Source organism: Capra hircus, chromosome 16 (genome assembly GCF_001704415.2).
Source record: "Capra hircus breed San Clemente chromosome 16, ASM170441v1, whole genome shotgun sequence".
Lineage (NCBI taxonomy): Eukaryota > Metazoa > Chordata > Mammalia > Artiodactyla > Bovidae > Capra > Capra hircus.
In genome coordinates this window covers 27848625-27870172 of record NC_030823.1, presented here as the reverse complement: position 1 = coordinate 27870172, position 21548 = coordinate 27848625, and the positions used below count along the sequence as shown (strand labels likewise).

Sequence of the window (21548 nt, the reverse complement as noted above, 5' to 3'; positions counted from 1 at the left end):
TACAGGAGCTTTTTAGTTTGATGTAGTCCTACTTGTTGATTGTTGCTTCTGTTGTCTTTGCTTTTGGTGTCATCTCCAAAAAAATTATCACCAAGACCAATGTCAAGATTTTCCCCTGTATTTTCTTCTAGAAATTTTATAGTTTCAGGCCTTATATTTACATTTAAGGCTTTAATCTGTTTGAGTTTATTTTTGTGATGTAAGACAGGTAGCCAGTTTTATTCTTTTCCTTGTGAAAACCATTCCCAACACCATTTATCAAAGAGACCATCTTTTTCCCCAATTAAATATTCTTGGTTACCTTGTCAAATATCAATTGACCATATTTGCATGCATTTATTTCTGGGCTCAGTTCTGTTCCATTGGCCTAACCTATCTGTTTTTATGCTAGTCCTATCACATTTTGATTACTATAGCTTTTTAATATAGTTTATAATCTATATTATTAGATTAGGGAGTGTGATGCCTCTGGCTTTGTCCTTTTTTCTCAAGATTACTTTGGCTATTCAGAGTTCTTTTGTGGTTTCATAACAGTTTTTGGATTGCTTTTTCTATTTCTGTGAAAAACGCCATTGAAATTTTAATAGAGATTGCATTGAATCTGTAGATTGCTTTGGGTATTATGGACATTTTAACAGTATTCTTCCAATCCATGAATATAAAACATCTTTGCCAGCATTTTTAAAATTCATAGAAATTAGTGATATTTTGTGCATGTTCTTTCTCTTAATCTCGCTCACAATTGTATCAGAGTCCTTACTGGTCTTTTCTAGGTCAAGAACTGCAGAAATAGTTTCCTAAGTATCTTCTTCCTACATACCTAAATTAAAATTGTACTGTAGAGCAAACATGGTTGGGGTCAAATATTTCACCCTCCTTGTCAAAATTTGTTGTGAAACTGGAGGCTTTAACTTTGTAAGAAATAATCAGAATGTGTATTTGTTAAATAATAAATTTATTTTGTATATTGTTGAATCTTTTTGGGTACTTAACCATAATCTTTACCTTTTTACAAATGTAGTCAGTATTATGGATGTTCACTTTTACTTAATGGGACTGTAATTAATCTCTTTTTTTTAATTGTATAGAAATTTACAGCAACAATGTCAACACCAGATAAGAAGGCCTCACAGAAGATTGGTTTTCGATTACGTAACTTACTCAAGCTTCCCAAAGCACATAAATGGTGCATATATGAGTGGTTCTACTCAAATATAGATAAGTAAGTATCATGGCTCATATCATGAATATCATTTGAATCAGAAGTTTAAGGTTTTCACATGTTAAAAGCCTCAACTTTTTCTAGAGGTCTATTTTGATTCTGTTTTTTCCTGAATTTCTTTTCCTATTCTTCATTCTTGTTTGATCTGTTTCTGTTTTTCATGCTTTTCTTGCTTCCTCTCTTTTGGGGAAGAAGTTGTTATAAGTTTTTGTGAAAAATCAAAATGACAGTATAATTTCTATATTATAATTTACAAAGACTATGCAGTGGAGATACCCTGAAAAGAAAGCACCATTATTTTGCAGTGAATGGGACTTGTTTTATAAATCTTTAGATTTTTTTTTTTCCTTTGTTGTTGTTGTTTTAATAGCTCAGTCGTGTCTTGACTCTTTTGAGACCCCTTGGACTGTAGCCTACCAGGCTGCTCTGTCCGTGGGATTTTCCAGGCAAGAATACTGGAGTGGGTTGCCATTTCCTTCTCCATATAAATCTTTAGATTTTAAATGCTAGTACAGTAGTAGAGAAACAGTTATGAATGGTAAAAGTGATTCAGGAAGATTTTTAAGAGTCTTTCTATTTAGGGGATGATATTCATGCACTTTTTCGTTATATGTTAAGTGTTTAAGTAGAACATAGTAAGAGATTTGGGTGAAATGCAGTTATTCAACAACAGAATTCGTTGAGGAAAGATTCTGATTTCTCATCCACTGCAGTCTATTCTTATCTAACCCATGCTTGTCAGTGGTACTTGTTTTGCTGGCTACTTATCTTTATTTCCTTTCTCTGTTATTACCAGTTGCCTACTCTGAACCTTGTTAATCTCATGAACATTCATATTTAAGCCCAAGACATTCATGTGTCATTACTGACTGATTCCTCGTTTCTCAAACTTATCAATAAAATTGTCTTATTTTTGTCCACAAATTTTTTCATTATCTTAATTAAGAGAGCTCTCAGGGTGTCCTAGTATAATCTGTGTTCTGCATTTCCTAAGAACTAATCTAACTCTTTAGAGTCCCCTAGTTTCCTAAAACTAATCTACTATCAAAGCAAACTCCTTGGTGATGGTATTTATTATCTTTGGGACAAAGATACTTTGTAGTTTACATTCTTTATCCTCACCAGATACGATAGTGCTAAAATAGCTTCCCAAAGGATAGGAGATTTAATGAAAATCAGTGTATCCTAGAATCTCAAGCACAGATAGTACCTCTTGAGTAACTTTTACACATTATTTGTTTTATAAATGTAAACGATTTAATTTAATTTTAACACTTGGAATTTGTGCCCATTTTGTATATATTTTGGGTAGAAGTGAAAGTTTGGTGTCTTGGGATTGATTGATGCTCAAAATTGGAATGCATATTTTGCATTTTATGTCTCAAGCTGTATATTAACTTAAAATACCATTTCTCTTTTACAGACCGCTTTTTGAAGGTGACAATGACTTCTGTGTGTGTCTAAAGGAATCTTTTCCTAATTTGAAAACGAGAAAATTAACAAGAGTGGAATGGGGAAAAATCAGGAGGCTTATGGGGAAACCACGGAGGTAAAAATAATGTTTTTGTTTAAAAGACTAGTACCAAAACATAACTTTCCAGAGTAGTTATATGTTAAATATATTCTATTGACCAGTGTTAATGTAGATGATTTTTATACTTAAGCAACTTGTAATTAAATACACAATTTCATTTTTCTTCAGATCACAACCAACCCTTGAACATAATTTTTTTATATTAGCTGTGCCCCACTAAGAGAAACCCAATAAGATGGTAGGCGCTGAGAGAGGGCATCAGAGGGCAGACAGACTGAAATCACAATCACAGAAACCTGGCCAATCTGATCACATGGACCACAGCCTTGTCTAACTCAATGAAACTAAGCCATGCCGTGTGGGGCCACTCAAGACAGATGGGTCATGGGGGAGAGGTCTGACAGAATGTGGTCCACTGGAGAAGGGAATGGCAAACCACTTAAGTATTCTTGCCTTGAGAACCCCATGTTCTGAATAGTATGAAAAGGCAAAAAGATAGGACACTAAAAGATGAACTCCCCAGGTCGGTAGGTACCCAATATGCTACTGGAGATCAGTGGAGAAATAACTGCAGAAAGAATGAAGGGATGCTGCTGCTAAGTCACTTCAGTCATGTCTGACCCTGTGCAACCCCAGAGACGGCAGCCCACCAGTATCCCCCGTCTTTGGGATTCTCCAGGCAAGAACACTGGAGTGGGTTGCCGTTTCCTTCTCCAGTGCATGAAAGTGAAAAGTGAAAGTGAAGTCGCTCAGTCGTGTCCGACTCTTTGCGACCCCATAGACTACAGCCTACCAGGCTCTTCTGTCCATGGGATTTTCCAGGCAAGAGTGCTGGATTGGGTTGCCATTGCCTTCTTTGAATGAAGGGATGGAGCCAAAGCAAAAACAACACCCAGTTGTGGATGCGACTGGTGATAGAAGCAAGGTCCGACGCTGTAAAGAGCAAAATTGCATAGGAACCTGGAATGTTAGGTCCATGAATCAAGGCAGATTGGAAGTGGTCAAACAGGAGGTGGCGAGAGTGAATGTCGACATTCTAGGAATCAGCAAACTAAAATGGACTGGAATGGGTGAATTTAACTCAGATGACCATTATATCTATTACTGCAGGCAGGAATCCCTTAGAAGAAATGGAGTAGCCATCATAGTCAGTGAAAGAGTCCGAAATGCAGTACTTGGATGCAATCTCAAAAACGACAGAATGATCTCTGTTCGTTTCCAAGGCAAACCATTCAGTATCATGGTAATCCAAATCTATGTCCCAACCAGTAACACTAAAGAAGCTGAAGTTGAACGGTTCTGTGAAGACCTACAAGACCTTTTAGAACTAACACTCAAAAAGATGTCCTTTTCATTATAAGGGATTGGAGTGCAAAAGTAGGAAGTCAAGAAACACCTGGAATAACAGGCAAATTTAGCCTTGGAGTACAGAATGAAGCAGGGCAAAGACTAATAGAGTTTTGCCAAGAGAATGCGCTGGTCATAGCAAACACCCTCTTCCAACAACACAAGAGAAGACTTTACACATGGACATCACCAGAAGGTCAACACCGAAGTCAGATTGATTATATTCTTTGCAGCCAAAGATGGAGAAACTATATACAGTCAGCAAAAACAAGACCAGGAGCTGACTGTGCCTCAGATCATGAACTCCTATTGCAAAATTCAGACTTAAATTAAAGAAAGTGGGGAAAACCACTAGACCATTCAGGTATGACCTAAATCAAATCCGTTATGATTATACAGTGGAAGTGAGAAATAGATTTAAGGGCCTAGATCTGATAGACAGAGTGCCTGATGAACTATGGACTGAGGTTCGTGACATTGTATAGGAGACAGGGATCAAAACCATCCCCAAGAAAAATGCAAAAAAGCAAAATGGCTGTCTGGGGAGGCCTTACAAATAGCTGTGAAAAGAAGAGAAGCGAAAAGCAAAGGAGAAAACGAAAGATATACCCATTTGAATGCAGAGTTCCAAAGAATAGCAAGGAGAGATAAGAAAACCTTCAGTGATCAGTGCAAAGAAATAGAGGAAAACAACAGAATGGGAAAGACTAGAGATCTCTTCAAGAAAATTAGAGATACCAAGGGAGCATTTCATACAAAGATGGGCACAATAAATGACAGAAATGGTATGGATGTAACAGAAGCAGAAGATATTAAGAAGAGGTGGCAAGAACACACAGAAGAAATGTACAAAAAAGATCTTGATGACCCAGATAATCACAATGGCGTGATCACTCACCTAGATCCAGACATCCTGGAATGTGAAGTCGAGTGGGCCTTAGAAAGCATCACTACGAACAAAGCTAGTGGAGGTGATGGAATTCCAGTTGAGCTATTGCAAATCCTGAAAGATGATGCTGTGAAAGTGCTGCACTCAATATGCCAGCAAATTTGGAAAACTCAGCAGTGGCCACAGGACTGGAAAAGGTCAGTTTTCATTTTAGTCCCAAAGAAAGGCAATGCCAAAGAATGCTCAAACTACCACACAATTGCACTCATCTCACACGCTAGCAAAGTAATGCTCAAAATTCTCCAAGCCAGGCTTCAATAGTACATGAACTGTAAACTTCCAGATGTTCAAGCTGGATTTAGAAAAGGCAGAGGAACCAGAGATCAAATTGCCAACATCCGCTGGATCATGGAAAAAGCGAGAGAGTTCCAGAAAAACATCTATTTCTGCTTTATTGACTATGCCAAAGCCTCTGACTGTGTGGATCACAATAAACTGTGGAAAATTCCGAAAGAGATGGGAATACCAGACCACCTGAAACCTGTATGCAGGTCAAGAAGCAATAGTTAGAACTGGACATGGAACAACAGACTGGTTCCAAATAGGAGGAGTACGTCAAGGCTGTATATTGTCACCCTGCTTATTTTACTTATATGCAGAGTACATCATGAGAAATGCTGGGCTGGAAGAAACACAAGCTGGAATCAAGATTGTAGGGAGAAATATCAGTAACCTCAGAAACGCAGATGACACCACCCTTATGGCAGAAAGTGAAGAACGAAAGAGCCTCTTGATGAAAGTGAAAGAGGAGAGTGAAAAAGTTGGCTTAAAGCTCAACATTGAGAAAACGAAGATCATGGCATCTGGTCCCATCACTTCATGGCAAATAGATGGGGAAACAGTGGAAAAAGTGGCTACCTTTATTTTTTTGGGCTCCAAAATCACTGCAGATGGTGATTACAGCTGTGAAATTAAAAGATGCTTACTCCTTGGAAGGAAAGTTATGACCAACCTAGACAGCATATTAAAAAGTAGTCGTTACTTTGCCAAGAAAGGTCCATCTAGTCAAACCTATGGTTTTTCCAGTAGTCATGTATGGATGTGAGAGTTGAACTATAAAGAAAGCTGAGCACCAAAGAATTGATGATTTTGAACTGTGGTGTTGGAGAAGACTCTTGAGAGTCCCTTGGACTGCAAGAAGATCCACCCAGTCCATCCTAAAGGAGATCAGTCCTGGGTGTTCGTTGGAAGGACTGATGTTGAAGCTGAAACTAATACTTTGGCTACCTGATGCAAAGGGCTGACTCATTTGAAAAGACCCTGATGCTGGGAAAGATTGAAGGCAGGAGAAGGGGACGACAGAGGATGAGATGATTGGATGGCATCATCAACTCAATGGACATGGGTTTGGGTTAACTCTGGGAGTTGGTGAGGGACAGGGAGGCCTGGCGTGCTGTGGTTCATGGGGTTGCAAGGAGTCGGACAAAACTGAGCAACTGAACTGAAACTGATGCCCCACTATGTCCCAGAAAATATTTAAGGATGCCCTCATAAGCATTTAATGAAGTTGTGAGATTATACATACATTATTATTACCTTTTTTAAAACGCTTATTATTACTTCAAGATAATAAGTGATCCACTTATTATCCTTTCCACAAATGCATGTTTTACTTTATATAAAAATGAATGAAGTGAATATATCCAGTATGTTACATCCTGAGAATTACTTTTCAAATTGCCTTTTATATGAAACTACCTTTCCTTTTCTAGTGTTATCTTCCTTTCTTAATATATCAGAAAATCTCATATTACTTTTGAGTGCAATGTTATACTGTGTATCATTAGTTCTCATGTTTGATCTGTCAGCCTAGTAAAAGCATATTTAAGAGTTTTTCACTTTAAATGGTAGGAAAATTTAGGGGAGACTTGAAATATAAAGTGACTTGAACAAATAGACCTGGAATTTAGTTTACGTGATTTCTGTAGACAATAATGAAATTCAAGGAGAACTTTTCATTGAACTGGTTTACATTTATTTTATCTATTGTATTAAAAACTGTCACTGCTGCTGTTGTTTTAAGTATTTCCCTTGTTTATAAGAACAAATTAAAATGTGATGTGTATCGTGTTTCACACAGGTAATTTATGGTCTTTGGTAATTAGGCCATTTGGGGGCTTTTTGCTGTAACTTTATATGTTTGAGTAAATTGAGCCACACTGTTTCTGATTATTGTCGGAATGAGGTATTAGTCACTATTTTATTGTTTAGTTATAATTTTGCAGTTTGATTGTCATTATTTCTCTTGTTAATTTATCCTCTGTTAATAGGGTTACCATAATATTGTTGAATCTTAGAGTTCTTTACTTCATCAAGATAAATTAACAGTTTAAATCAAGTCTTTATTATCAGCAAAAGTTTATAGTTTTTCTTTTTTTTGAGGAAGCTGATGTACAGTACAAATTATTGATATGATATACTTTTTTGAAATATCCTAAAAAAAAAAGAAGCCAGGAAAGAGCTTAGCAGGAAATGTACAAAATACTCAGCATTCTAAAATCAGTCCCAGTAAAAATATCAGTAACCGTTTAAAAGAAAAAAACAACTAGACCAACTCATTCTAAATTTCACATAGAGAGAAGAAATCAAGCAGGAAGAACTAGAAAAATACTGAAGAAAAAAGTAATGAGGGGAGATTATGTAGTATCATACATACGTTTGTAGTATGTATTATCTCATATTAATGTTCATATAACATGATCATAATCAAAATGATGTCATAGTGGTACTTGAATAAAAAGATGAATTGAAAAGGAGAGAAATTCCATGAAATTAACACAACACTGTAAATCAGCTATACGCCAGTAAAGTTAAAATATCTTTATTGAATCAAAGATGTCCACAGAATTTTAATACATAATAACACTGATTGCATCTCAGGCATACAGGGGAGAAGGAGATTAAATTATTTATTCAGTGGATATTGAGACCACTCTGAAGCAATCTAAGAAAACACAAGTTGATTTCATACCTCAGACCTTACACCAGGAAAGATTTAAAAGGATCAAAGATTCAGATTTTTTAAATGAAACAGTAAAACTCCTAGAGGAACCTGTAGAAGAGTTTGGCTTAATCTTGAATTGGGGAAGATCTTTTTAATCGTCCTCAGAGCTAGGAATCATAAAAGAAAAGATTGATAAATTTGATTTTGTAAAAAACAAAGAAAAAGCATTCCTTATCGCTCACCCCCCCAAAACCCCATAAAGTCAAAAGACAATGACAGAAATATTTATACTTCTTGCCACAAAGGACCAATGTCTAAATATGTGAAGAACTACGAATCAGTTCAGTTCAGTTCAGTCTCTCAGTCGTGTCCGACTCTTTGCAACCCCATGGACTGCGGCACGCCAGGTCTCCCTGTCCATCACCAACTCCCAGAGTTTACTCAAACTCATGTCCATTGAGTCAGTGATGCCATCCAACCATCTAATCCTCTGTCGTTCCCTTCTCCCGCCCTCGATCTTTCAGTTCAGTTCAGTTCAGTCGCTCAGTCATGTCCGACTCTTTGCGACCCCATGAATTGCAGCACGCCAGGCCTCCCTGTCCATCACCATCTCCGGGAGTTCACTCAGACTCACGTTCATCGAGTCAGTGATGCCATCCAGCCATCTCATCCTCTGTCATCCCCTTCTCCTCCTGCCCCCAATCCCTCCCAGCATCAGAGTCTTTTCCAATGAGTCAACTCATCGCATGAGGTGGCCAAAGTACTGGAGCTTCAGCTTTAGCATCATTCCTTCCAAAGAAATCCCAGGGCTGATCTCCTTCAGAATGGACTGGTTGGATCTCCTTGCAGTCCAAGGGACTCTCAAGAATATTCTCCAACACCACAGTTCAAAAGCATCAATTCTTCGGTGCTCAGCCTTCCTCACAGTCCAACTCTCACATCCATACATCTTTACGAATCAGTAAAAAATATCAAATAACCTGTAATAAAAATGTCTGTTTATACAAACAGTACCTAAGAAAGAAGAAGGAAGTGGCTCTTCTAAACAGATAAAAGAGTTCAATCTTACTTATAATGAGAAATACAAAATCAAAGTATGCCAAGATTCTGTTTTTTAGCTATCAGAACAGAGTTCCTAAAGTTTGAATATATTGGGTTGGCAGTGGCGTGGTGAAAAAGCCACTGGTGGTGAGAGAGTAAATTTATGTAACCTCTGTGGAGGGCAGTTTGGTAATATTTGCAAATTTACAAATTCCCATACTCTTTGACCTAGTACTTCTGTGAGTACTTATACATGGATGAAATGACATGTACAGTGCTATTTATAGAAGCAAAAGATTTTTAAAAACCTAAGTGTCCATAAATAGAGGAATGACTAATTAAAGTAGGGTACCTCAATATAGGAGAAAACTGAAATCATTTGATTTAAAATCAGAGAAAGTTTCTTATGTACTGCTAAGATACTTTAAGAAAGCGGAATACACAACAGAGCATATTGTAGCTATTTGATAAAAATAGGAAGGGAACATAAGTATTTCTTGCATGTGTATTTCTAAAGTTTAATATCAATAAAGGGCATGTACAAAATTTATTGTCATCATCTGGAAGACAGGATAGAAAACCGAGGGACAAAAATATTGGAGTTTTCTCTTTTTACTCTCATTTAATTAGTTATTTTTGGCTGTGCTGGGTCTTCATTGCTACACGGGCTTTCCCTAGTTGCAGTGAGCGAGGGCTGTTCTTCCTTGCAGTTTACAGGCTTCTCAGTTTTCTCTTGCTGAGGGCGCGGGCTGTAGAGTGTGGGCTCAGTAGTTGCAGTGCATGGGCCTTGTTTCTCTGTGGCATGTGGTATCTTCCTGGACCAGGGTCAAACTAGTGTCCCCTGTATTGCAAAACAGACACTTAACTGCTTGATCACAAGGGAAGCCCTAGAGTTTTCAATGCCTTTTGAACCTTTTAAATTAGAAGCCTGTGAATGTATTTATTATGCAAAAATGCTATTTAAATAAAATTTGATTGCCAAGTATGTATTATATCCAGAAGGTATGAAGGACTCTGAAAATTCAGTAGTAAAGCTCAGACAGGGAAATTGCCTGGTTGTCTGCTTGTTAGGGATCCACATTTTTCGCTGCAGAGGGCACACGTTTGATCCCTGGTTGGGGAACTTAAATTCTGTATGACGCGTGGTGCAACCCAAAAATAAAAAGAATCAAACATCCCATTTAACAAATTGGTAAAAAAAAATTTTAATAGATAATTCATCACTGATATAGCGATATCATATAAACCAATAAGAGGATATTAAACATAATTAATCATTAGGAAAATGCAAATTAAAACCACAGTGTTTAAAAATTTACACCACTAAGCAAGCCAAGTGTTGGTGAATCTGTGTCAAAACTTGAACTCATACACTGCTGATGGGAATATAAAATGGTATAACCACTTTGAAAAAACTGTTCGGCAGTTCCTGTCCCTTTATTTTTTTTTTAATAAGACTTTTTAAGAGCAGTTTTAGATTTGCAACAAAATTGAGAGGAAGGTACAGAGATTTTCCATTTACTGCCCCTCCCCCCACACAGGTGGCCTCCCTCATTGTTAGTATCCTCTATCAGAGCGGTCCATTTGTGACAGTTGATGAACCTGCATCAACACATGATACTCATCCGAAGTCCACAGTTTACATTAGAGTTCACTCTTGGTGGTGTGCGTTCTGTGGGTTTTGACAAATAGTGACATAGCCACCATTATAATATCAGTATTTTACAGAGTATTTTCACTGCCTTAAAAATCCTCCAAGTTCTACCAGGTCACCAACTGCTTGTAACCATGGATCTTTTCATTGTCTTCATAGCCCTGCATTTTCCGCAATGTCATAAATTGGGATCACACAAAGTGTAGCCTTTTCAGATTGGCTTTGTTTACTTGGTAGGATGCATTTCAGGCTCCTCCATGTCTTTTCATGGTTTTAGAGCTCATTCTTCTTTTCTTTTTTTTTTTTCAGCTTTTAATTTTGTCTTGGGGTATAACCAACTAACAATGTTGTGATAGTTTCAGGTGAACAGTGAGGGGACCCAGCCATACACATACATGTATCCATCTCCCCTAAATTCCTCTCCTGTCCAGTCTGATTGATATCTTCATATGTTCATTATCTTGACTGTAGTGATAGTTTTATGGATATATATTTTATGGCATGAAAGCTATGTTTAAATACCTTTGGTTCATCCTAGAATTTGAAAATAGAAATAAGATGGGCCCTAAGAATAAGAGTACATTCAGTATTCATACTTAAAGATAGAAAATATGATTAAAAGTTTACATGGCGGCAGGTCTCATCTTTAATCCCTGTATTGATATGCTCACTAGGTCACAGGGAAAGTATCATGTTCTTTTGAATAGAATATTGAAATTGAACTTTGTTCTTAAGAGAGGACCTGGGATCCAGATGCAGTTTTGTCAAAGGATGGTGAACAGTAGATCCACCTGCTTTGTAGGAAAAAGCAATCTAGACTCGCTTATATATCTTTCAATCTTGCAAGATCTTATTTTTAAAACAACATAAAGGTAATTTACTTTGAAGAGAAAATTATTATTTTTAAGAACCCGTTTTTAAATACAGTACTCAATGAAAGAAATAAAAGGATTAGTGATATGGATGGTGTGACTTGAAGTTTTTATATAGGACAGTTATCACTTTATATGATTTTTATAATTTATTCTAGATGTTCTTCTGCATTTTTTGAGGAAGAGAGATCAGCATTAAAACAGAAACGGCAGAAAATAAGGCTCTTACAACAAAGGAAAGTTGCAGATGTTTCACAATTCAAAGATCTCCCAGACGAGATTCCTTTGCCCCTGGTTATTGGAACCAAAGTTACTGGTAGGTAAAGATAAGCTTATTACTATTTTGACTTGTGGGTTTTCACCAAGATAAACCTTTATTAGACAAATGGCCTTTACATTTAGAAAGCTTAAACTATATTTCTGTAGCAATATTCTGTAGAGGTTACTGTTCTTCATCTGTGAAGTCTGTTTTTTAAAGTAGTTGCATAAAAGTGTACATCTTCAAAGCAGTGTCTTCCACAACGTAAACTGCCACAAAGATGAAATTTAAAATCAAGTGTAACGTTTAAATTGTTAAAATTTTGTTTGGTTTTTGCTTCTATATTATATTGATTTTCTTTTCTGACCAGTCTTACCTGGTTAGTTCACAAACACCATTGTTCTTGTGATCTTTGGGTTTATAAATACTCCATTTCTAATGACTAAACTACCTACTGAATAGTTTGCTCAAAATTTTGTAAAGATGTAAATTCTGTCAATTTGTAGGTAGTGATTCTATATGGTCACTTCAGTTACAACACTGAGGGAAAGTGCCACTAAAATCTCAAGTTTAGGTTAATCCTTAATAATTTGGTAATCTAAAATTACAATTTATGCAGTACAAGCAATAGCAAGGTGTTCAGTGAGTAGTTAGAGTTAAAGTTTGAAAAAAATCATTGGATTAATCAGAGAGTATTTTCTGGAGGAAAGGGAGCCTTGAATTACATATTTATATCATTTTTTCCTGGTTATAAAAGTGGTACATTTTTTCATTATATTGCAAAAATGGGTAGTGAAGAGGAAAAGTAGACAACAGGGAAAAGGCTATATCATGCATATGAAATGCAATTGGCAAAGAGAAGAATGCATTTAGTCATAACCCACCATGTATAGAAGTTATAGGTGATTGATATATATGATCTCTCCCTTAACAAAATTAGTCTGGGAGTGAGGATGGAGATAGAGTGAAAAAGAGATAGCTTTCCTGAAAAAATGGGTTAGTTCTAAAAACCCCATTAAAAAAAAAAAACCCATATAAATAAGTACACATATAAAGTCTACAATGTAGACTAATCAGAGAAATGCTGACGTGAATAGAGTGACTCAGACCCAATTAGGGAATCCTTAAAAGTTAATTGCTCCAAAATTTTAAGGACTAGTGGTATTATTTGATAAGAACAGAAAATTTTACAGAGGATCAATAAGTAGGTACTTTTTTACAGTACAGAATAGGGGGACTAGATGTATCAAGATATGAAAGAAGTTTGTAGGAATCAACAAACTTTTGAAAGTTTCAATTTGGTCTAGGGGAGGCATCAGCATACGATAAAAAATTGCTAAACCTATGAAGAAGCAGAAAACAGGTTCTATAGTTAAGACCAAAAGCAATCAACAGAATTAGATGCTAGGGTGACTCAGATATTGGAATTAGTTTCAAAATACATGTTATAAAACATGTTCAAGAACTTAAATGTAAATATCATCATAATTAATGGGGATATCACAGTAGAAAAATGGAAATTACTTATGTAAAACAAATAGAAAGTTACAAGTATAGTGTCTGAAAAGAAAATTTCTAAATGGGCTTAAAAGCATATTGAAAACAACAAAAAGTAAGAGTCAGTGAACTTCAGAATAAATCAGTATAAATGATCCATTGTGAAAACATGGAGGAAAAAAGTGGAAAAAACATTCATAGAGACTCAAAGACCTGTGGGACAATAATTAAGCAAATAAACATATAATTAGCGTTCTTAAAAAAAGAGAGGTACAATGGCATGTAAAAAGACAAAAGATTTGATTTTTTTTCTTCCAGTTTTATTGAGATATAATTGACATACAGTACTATAACTTTCCAGGTGGCACAATTGGTAAAGAATCCGCCTGCCATTGCAGGAAACACAAGAGATGTGGGTTGGATCCCTGGGTTAGGACGATCCCCTGGAGGAGGAAATGGCAACCTACTCTAGTATTCTTACCTGGAAAATTCCATGGACAGAGAAGCCTGGTGGGCTACAGTCCATGGGGTCTCAAAGAGTTGGACACAACTGGACACATGTGCATGCACACACATGCACACACACACAGACAAACACACAAGAGTCAAGTGTAGGTCATAAAGGTTTAACCTACATCCACAACATTTCCTGACCTCAGCAGCAGCTCACTTCCCTCTGGTCACCAGAGCTGTATTCTCTATGGGTGCCCCCTATGTGGGCTGCCTGGATCCTTCTGTTGTGGTGGACTATTTATGGGCAGTCTGGTAGGTATGGCTGACCCTCCTTCTGGTTGGTTGCTAGGCTCTGCCTTGTGGAAGGCTTCTGTGTGTGGGCTAGGTCATCAGGTGGCTGGTTGTGGAAAGGGGTGGGGAATCCTGGAACTGATGCTGGCTCACTGGTGGGTGGAGCTGGTTTTGGGGTGAGTGGTTGCAGATCTAGATCTGGGGTCCCAGATCTAGTGCTGGTGGGTGGGCCAGTTCCTGGCATGGCTGCCTGGGAGTGGGTTTGTGGTCTAGGATATCCCAAAGTTTGTGTCAAGGGATCTGGATCTTGGGGCTACTGGTTGAGGGGTCCAGAGCATCTAGTAGCAGCTATCAGCCTGCTGTTGGCAGACCAGAGCCCCTGGTATTCCCTGGCCTAGTGTCCCACCACTGGGGGACGGGGGCATTTCCACCATGCGCAGCTAGCTGAGGGGCCAGAGGTGTCCCAGAGCTGGTATTAGCCTGCTGGTGGCCAGCGCCAGGACTCAGTGGGTCTTGAGGCTGGTGCCAGCCTGCTGGTGTGTGAGCTGCATCCTGAAATAGCAGGCCTTAGGGCTGTGGTGGTCCTGGGGCTGGCGTCCACCCAGTGGAAGATGAGACAGGGTATCAGATCCCCTAGCTGGTGCCCACCCCTTGATAGGTGGAGCCGGATCCTGGATCCTCCATCTGCAGGACTGGGACAGTGGAGCTGGTTCCCACCTACGGGTGGGTGAGGCTCGGCCTTGGGGCTAGTGCCAGCTCACTGGTGAGCGGAACCAGTCCCAAAGTCCCTGGCTAGAGGGCCCTAGGGGTACATTGGTGTCAGTGGTCGGTCCTGGGCCCTCTGGTGGATAAGGCCAGGTCCTGAAGCGGCTCTGGGCTCAGGGACTCCCTGCTGGCCAGCTGGTGGGCGGGGCTGTGTTCCCGCCCAGATAGCTGCTTGGCCTGAGGTGTCCCAGCACTGGCGGACAGGCTGGGGCGGGGCCAGGCCTGAGCCTACTGCCTTAGAGTGAGGATTAAAAAATGGCGCTTGCCAGCGCCAGTGTCATGGTTGAACAAGCTTCCAGAAATGCCTGCCACAAGTGTCTTTTTCCCCTGGATGAGCTCCACTTGGCTCCTGCCTCGCAGGGAGGCTCTCCGAGATCAGCAGGTGGGTCTAACCAAGGCTCCTTTTGAATTACTGCTCTTGCACTGCGTCCCAGAACGTATGAGGTTTTGTGTGCACCCTTTAAGAATGGAGTTTCTTTCCCACAGCGCTCTGACTCTTCTGAATGTACGCTCTGCTGGCCTTCAAGGGCAAACGTTGTGGGGTTTGTTTTCCCAGTGCAGGACTTCCAGTTTGGAGAGCCACAACTGGAAGTTTGTGGAGTTCAGATCCCTTGCTCCTTGGGAAGAACTTCTGCAGTTGTGATTATCCTCCCCTTTGTGGGTCACCCTTGTGGAGGGATAGTTCTTAACTGTACTGCATCCCTGTCCCTCCTTCTTGTCTGGTTACGGTTCCTTTATGTCTTTAGTTGTAGAAGATCTTCTTTGCTTGCCTTCTGGTCTTTCTCATCAATACTTGCTCTGTAATAGTTATAATTTTGTTGTGCCACTGGGAAGAGGTGAGCTCAAGATCTTTCTACTCCGCCATTTTGGCCACTTTACTCAAATTTAATTAAAAAAAAAAAAGTACGGGTCTTTAATACTCTGGGCTTTCTGGGTTACTCAGTGGTAAAGAATCCACCTGCCAATGCAGGAGATGCAAGAGGTCAACCCTGGGTTGGGAAGATCGCCTGGAAAAGGGAATGGCAACCCGATCCAGTATTTCTGCCTGAAAAGATACTGTAGCCCGTCAGGCTCTTCTGTTCATGGGATCACAGAGTCGGACACAACTGAGTGACACACACACACATATGCCACACCTTAGTACTCTAAACCCCAAGTCATACAACCTACATGTATACAAAACCCCACAGTTAGAGCAAATCTTGAAAGCAATCTTAGGAAAACAATAGATATGAGGAACAGTGATACAGATAGCTGCTGACTTCTCATGGGAAAACACTAGATGTTATGCCAAATGAAAATTTCAGGTTGAGGGGAAATGATACCAAATGGAGCCTTGACTATAGAGTAAGAACTCCAGAAATGGTAAATACATGCGTAATATGTAACTGTTGTGTTTCAAGTTTCTTAAATTTGTTGTGAGGGCATGTGGTATTAATTATTATTAGAGTATAATAAGTGAAGAGTGCATATTATAAGCCTTAGGATATTAAGGTTCAAAAACCTTAGTGTATATCAGATTAGCTGGAGAGCTTTATAAAGGACAGATTGCTGGCCCCTGCCCTAGAGTTTTTGATTCAAGAGAGTCAGGGGTAGAGCCTGAGAATTTGCATTTTAAGAAGTTTCCAAGTATCAGGTGTTGATACTGCTGGAGTGGGCTATATTTTGAGAACTAGTAAAGAAATTACTTTCTCTTTTTTTTAATTTAATTTTTATTGAGGTAACTTTAGTTTATAACATAAGTTTCCTGTGTATATTTTTTCTTCTCCTTACACTGTAGCATGCTCACCACAAAAAATGTAGTTCTTATCTCTCACCATACAGGTAATCCTCTTTATCTGTTTTACCGCGCCCCCCCCCATCCCACTCCTTCCCCTCTGGTAATGACTACTCTGTTTTATGGCTGAGTGGTACCATTTATGGTAATCACTATTCTTTTTTTACAGTGAAGCTGTATTTAGTGTGTATGTGTGTCTGTGTGTGTAGCATATCTTTTTCCATTCATTCGTTGATAGACACTTAGGTTATTTCCATATCTTGGCTATTCTAAATAAAGCTGTGATGAACATAGAGGTGCATATATCTTTTTGAATTAGTATTTTTGTATTCTTTGGATAAATACATGGTGGATAGATATCAATAGATCATGTGATAGTTCTAATCTGAATTTGGAGGGGAGTGTTTCTCCATAGTGACTGCATCTGTTTACACAGTGTATGAGGGTTTCCTTTTCCCCACATCCTTGCCAACCCTGTTATTTCTTGCCTTTTTGATAATAGCCATTCTAACAGATGGGAGGTGATATCTCGTTGTGGTTTTTTTTTTCAATTGAAGTACAGTTAATAAACAATTTTGTGAATATAATTCCCTTTGCTATATAGTAAATCCTTGTTGCTTGTCTGTTTTATGTATAGTAGTTTGTTAATTCTGTACCCCTAATTTATACCTCCCTCTCACCTCCTTTTCCACTTTGGTAACTGTAAGTTTGTTTTCTATGTTTGTGAGTCTGTTTCTGTTTGGTGTATAAATTCATTTGTATTATTCTTTCGATTCCACATACAAGTGATATCATATAATTTGTCTTTGTCTGACTTACTTCGCTTACTGATATTCTCTCATCCATCCATGTTGTTGCAAATGTTTCATGCTTTTTTTATGGTTGAGTAATGTCCCATTGTGTGTGTGTGTGTGAGATATATGTGTGTGTGTGTATATATATATATATATATATATAGAGAGAGAGAGAGAGAGAGAGAGAGAGAGATTCATATCTTCTTAAACGAGTCATCTATTGCTGGGCATTTGAGTTGTTTCTGTCTTGGCTATTGCAAATAATACTGCTATTTGCAATGCTGATGAACATTGGGGTGCATGTATCTTTTCAGATTAGAGTTTTTCTCATTCCTGGATAAATACCCATGAGTGGGATTGATGGATCATGTGATAACTCTATTTTGTTTTTTAAGGAACTTACAGACTGTTTTCCATAGTGGCTACACCAATTTACATTCCCACCAATAGTGTATAAGAGTTCCCTTTTCTCCACACCCTCTCCAACATTTTTTATTTGTAGACTTTTTAATGATGGCCATTCTGACCAGTGTGATGTGGTACTTCATTCCAGTTTTGATTTGCACTTCTCTAATAATTAACAATTTTGAGCATCTTTTCATGTGCCTTTTGGCCATCTGGGTGTCTTCATTGGAGAAATGTCTATTTAGATCTTTTGCCCATTGATTAGGTTGTTTGGTGGGTTTTTGTGTTTTTTTTTAATCACGTCGTGGTTTTGATTTGCATTTCCCTAACAATTAGTGATGAATATCTTTTCATGTACCTGTTGGCTAGCTATATGTCTTCCTTGGAAAAATGTCTATTCAGCTTTTCTGCCCATTTTTTAATTGGGTTGTTTGTCTTTTTGTTATTGAGTTCTTTATATATTTGAGATATTAGCCAATTAATGTATATATGAATTGCAGATATTTTCTCCCATTTGGTATGTTGTCTTTTCATTTTGTTGATGGTTTCCTTTGCTGTGCAGAAACTTTTTATTTTGATATGATCCCATGTATTCAATTTTGCTTTTGTTTCCCTTGCCTGAGGAGACATATCCAGAAAGATATTGCTAAGATCAATGTCAAAGAGCATACAACATGTGTTTTCCTCTAGGAGTTTTATTGTTTGAGGTCTCGCATTCAAGTCTTTAATCCATTTTGAGTTGATTTTTCTGTATGATGTGACATAGTGGTTTAGTTTCATCTTTTGCGTCTGGCTGTCCAAGTTGAAGGAATTACTTTTTAAAGTGTTGAGAGATATACCTAAAAAGCCAATAAAGAAATTAAATTGACATACTAACAAATTCTCAGTTAAGTGAGAAGATGACAGGAAAGAAAGTACAGAGAAGTAGAAAATAACTAGCAAGATGGTAGACTTATATCTCACTCTTTTTAAATTATATTAAATCTCAATGAACTGAACACTAAAAATGTAGAGATTATCAAACTGAATTTTTTTTTTTTAAGTCACACTCAACTACAGTTGACTATTGAACAGCATGGATTTGACATGTTTGAATTGTGTGAATCCATTTATTTGTGGTTTTTTTTTTTCAATAAACATTGACAATTTGGGGGGAAATTTGACAGTGTGAAAGAACTTGCAGATGAATTGCTTAGCCTTGAAATATTGAAAAAAAATTTTAAAAGTTAATATGTCATGAATGCCGAAGATATATGTAGACATAGTCTATTTTATCATTTGCTTCCCATAAAATACAACAGTAAAGTTTATCAAAAATTACTCCCACAAACATAGTCTATACATTTACCGTTGAGATAAATGGAAGCAAACATAAGGATGCTGTATTAAACTGTAACTTCTCAAAATTAACTGTAGTACACACTGCACTGCTGTAAAAATTTCATAGTAACCTTCTGTTGCTATTGCAGTGAGCTCAGGTATTTCAAGCATCTGCTTAAAATGCTGTGTAATAGTGATCATCTCCATGTGATCAGTTTGTCTGCAGCAAAATGCGTGTGATTGCCTTAAAAAGTGATTTCTTATAGTTCTCAGATATTTTTCATTATGTTTAGTGCAACACCATAGACTATGAATAATTTCATAGGGCCCATGTGAAGTACCACAGTGATGCTGGAGTTGCTCCCAAGAAGCAGAGAAAGGTTATGACATTACAAGAAAAAGTTGAATTGCTTGATATGTATTGTAGATTGAGGTCTTCAGCTATGATTGCCCACTATTTCAAGATGAATGAATCCACATAAGGACCAGTGTAAAAAAAAAAAAGAAAAGGAAATTTGTGAAGCTATAGCTTCAGCTATGCCAGCAGGTATAAATACCATGCATTTTTTGAAATATCTTTTTATCTCATAATGAAAATGTAGCTCTTCTGTGAGTGCAGGATCAATATAAGGAAGACAGACCTATGGACAACAAAGCAAAAGGGATTGAAAGATCTAAAGCTAAAGAATTTAGCGCCAGCAAAAGATGATTTGATAATTTTAAAAAGAGGTTTGGTTTAATAAATATCAAGATGATAGGAGAAGCAGCTTCTGCCAACCAAGAGGCAACAGACAGGTTCCAAATGCCTTTAAGGAAATAATGGAAGAGAAAGGGTATCTGCCTGAACAGGTTTTTACTGCCAACAAGTGTCCTATTCTGGGTTTAAAAAAAAAAGCCTCATTAGTAAGGAAGAAAAGCAAGCACTGGGATTTAAAGCAGAAAGAGATAGGCTAACAACTGCAAATGCAGTTGGGTTTATGATCAAGACTGCCCTTATATATAAAACTGCTAACCTCGGAGCCTTGAAAGGGAAAAATAAACATGAGCTGCCAGTCTTTTGGTTGTACAGCAAGGAGTCCTGGATGACAAAATCCCTTTTTCTGGATCGGTTCCATTGATGTTTTGTCCCTGAAATCAGGAGGTACCGTACCAGTAAGGAACTGCCTTTTTAAGTTCTTTGATATTGAACAATGCCCCTGGCTACCCGGAATCCCATGAGTTCAGCCCTGAAGGCATTGAACACAGATACAACGTCTATAATTCAGCCTCTAGTCTTAAGGACCTTTAAGGCTCGTTACACATGGTACTCCAAGGAAAGGATTGTCAACACTGTGAAAGAGAATGCAAATAGAGAAAACATCACGAAAATCTGGAAGGATTCTATCATTGAAGATGTCATTGCTGTTATAGAAAAAGTCTGATAGAGCCAGTCAAGGAAATCATGAAAGAGATTGTAGCTATATGGGGTGAAGGGGGGAAAGGTTGGGGGTGAAGGGGTTTGAGATGCATATATTTTCAAGAACTAATAGACACCACACCAGAGGAATTAACAGTGCAACTTGATGGAGATGATTGCTTCCGAATTAGTGCCAGAAAAATAAGGAAGAAGACATAGAAGATGCAGTGCCAAAAAATAGATCAACATTAGACAACCATGCATCATCAGGGAAATGCAGATTAAATAGTGAAATAGGGATTGCATTGAATTTGTAAATTGCTTTGGGTAGTATACTCATTTTCACTATATTGATTCTTCCAATCCATGAACATGGTATATTTCTCCATCTATTAGTATCCTCTTTGATTTCTTTCATCAGTGTTTTATAGTTTTCTATATATAGGTCTTTAGTTTCTTTAGGTAGATATATTCCTAAGTATTTTATTCTTTTCGTTGCAATGGTGAATGGAATTGTTTCCTTAATTTCTTTTTCTACTTTCTCATTATTAGTGTATAGGAATGCAAGGGATTTCTGTGTGTTGATTTTATATCCTGCAGCTTTACTATATTCATTGATTGGCTCTAGTAATTTTCTGGTGGAGTCTTTAGGGTTTTCTATGTAGAGGATCATGTCATCTGCAAACAGTGAAAGTTTTACTTCTTCTTTTCCAATTTGGATTCCTTTTATTTCTTTTTCTGCTCTGATTGCTGAAAATATAAGCAAGGTGAAAAGACAGCCTTCTGAATGGGAGAAAATAATAGCAAATGAAGCAACTGACAAACAACTAATCTCAAAAATATGCAAGCAACTTATGCAGCTCAATTCCAGAAAAATAAACGACCCAATCAAAAAATGGGCCAAAGAACTAAATAGACATTTCTCCAAAGAAGACATACGGATGGCTAACAAACACATGAAAAGATGCTCAACATCACTCATTATTAGAGAAATGCAAATCAAAACCACAATGAGGTACCACTTCACA

General features: G+C 37.8%; 1 protein-coding gene across 2 annotated transcripts in view; it reads left to right on the top strand.

Moving 5' to 3' along the window:
* LIN9 (lin-9 DREAM MuvB core complex component) overlaps positions 1 to 21548 on the top strand; it is an 88909-nt gene that overhangs the window by 18818 nt on the left and 48543 nt on the right. For both annotated transcript variants that reach the window (XM_005690531.2, XM_018060226.1), the window contains exons 5-7: positions 1089 to 1222; positions 2646 to 2771; positions 11722 to 11879. In XM_005690531.2, the coding sequence (XP_005690588.1) occupies positions 1089 to 1222; positions 2646 to 2771; positions 11722 to 11879 (418 nt within the window). The remainder of the gene's footprint in view (positions 1 to 1088; positions 1223 to 2645; positions 2772 to 11721; positions 11880 to 21548) is intronic.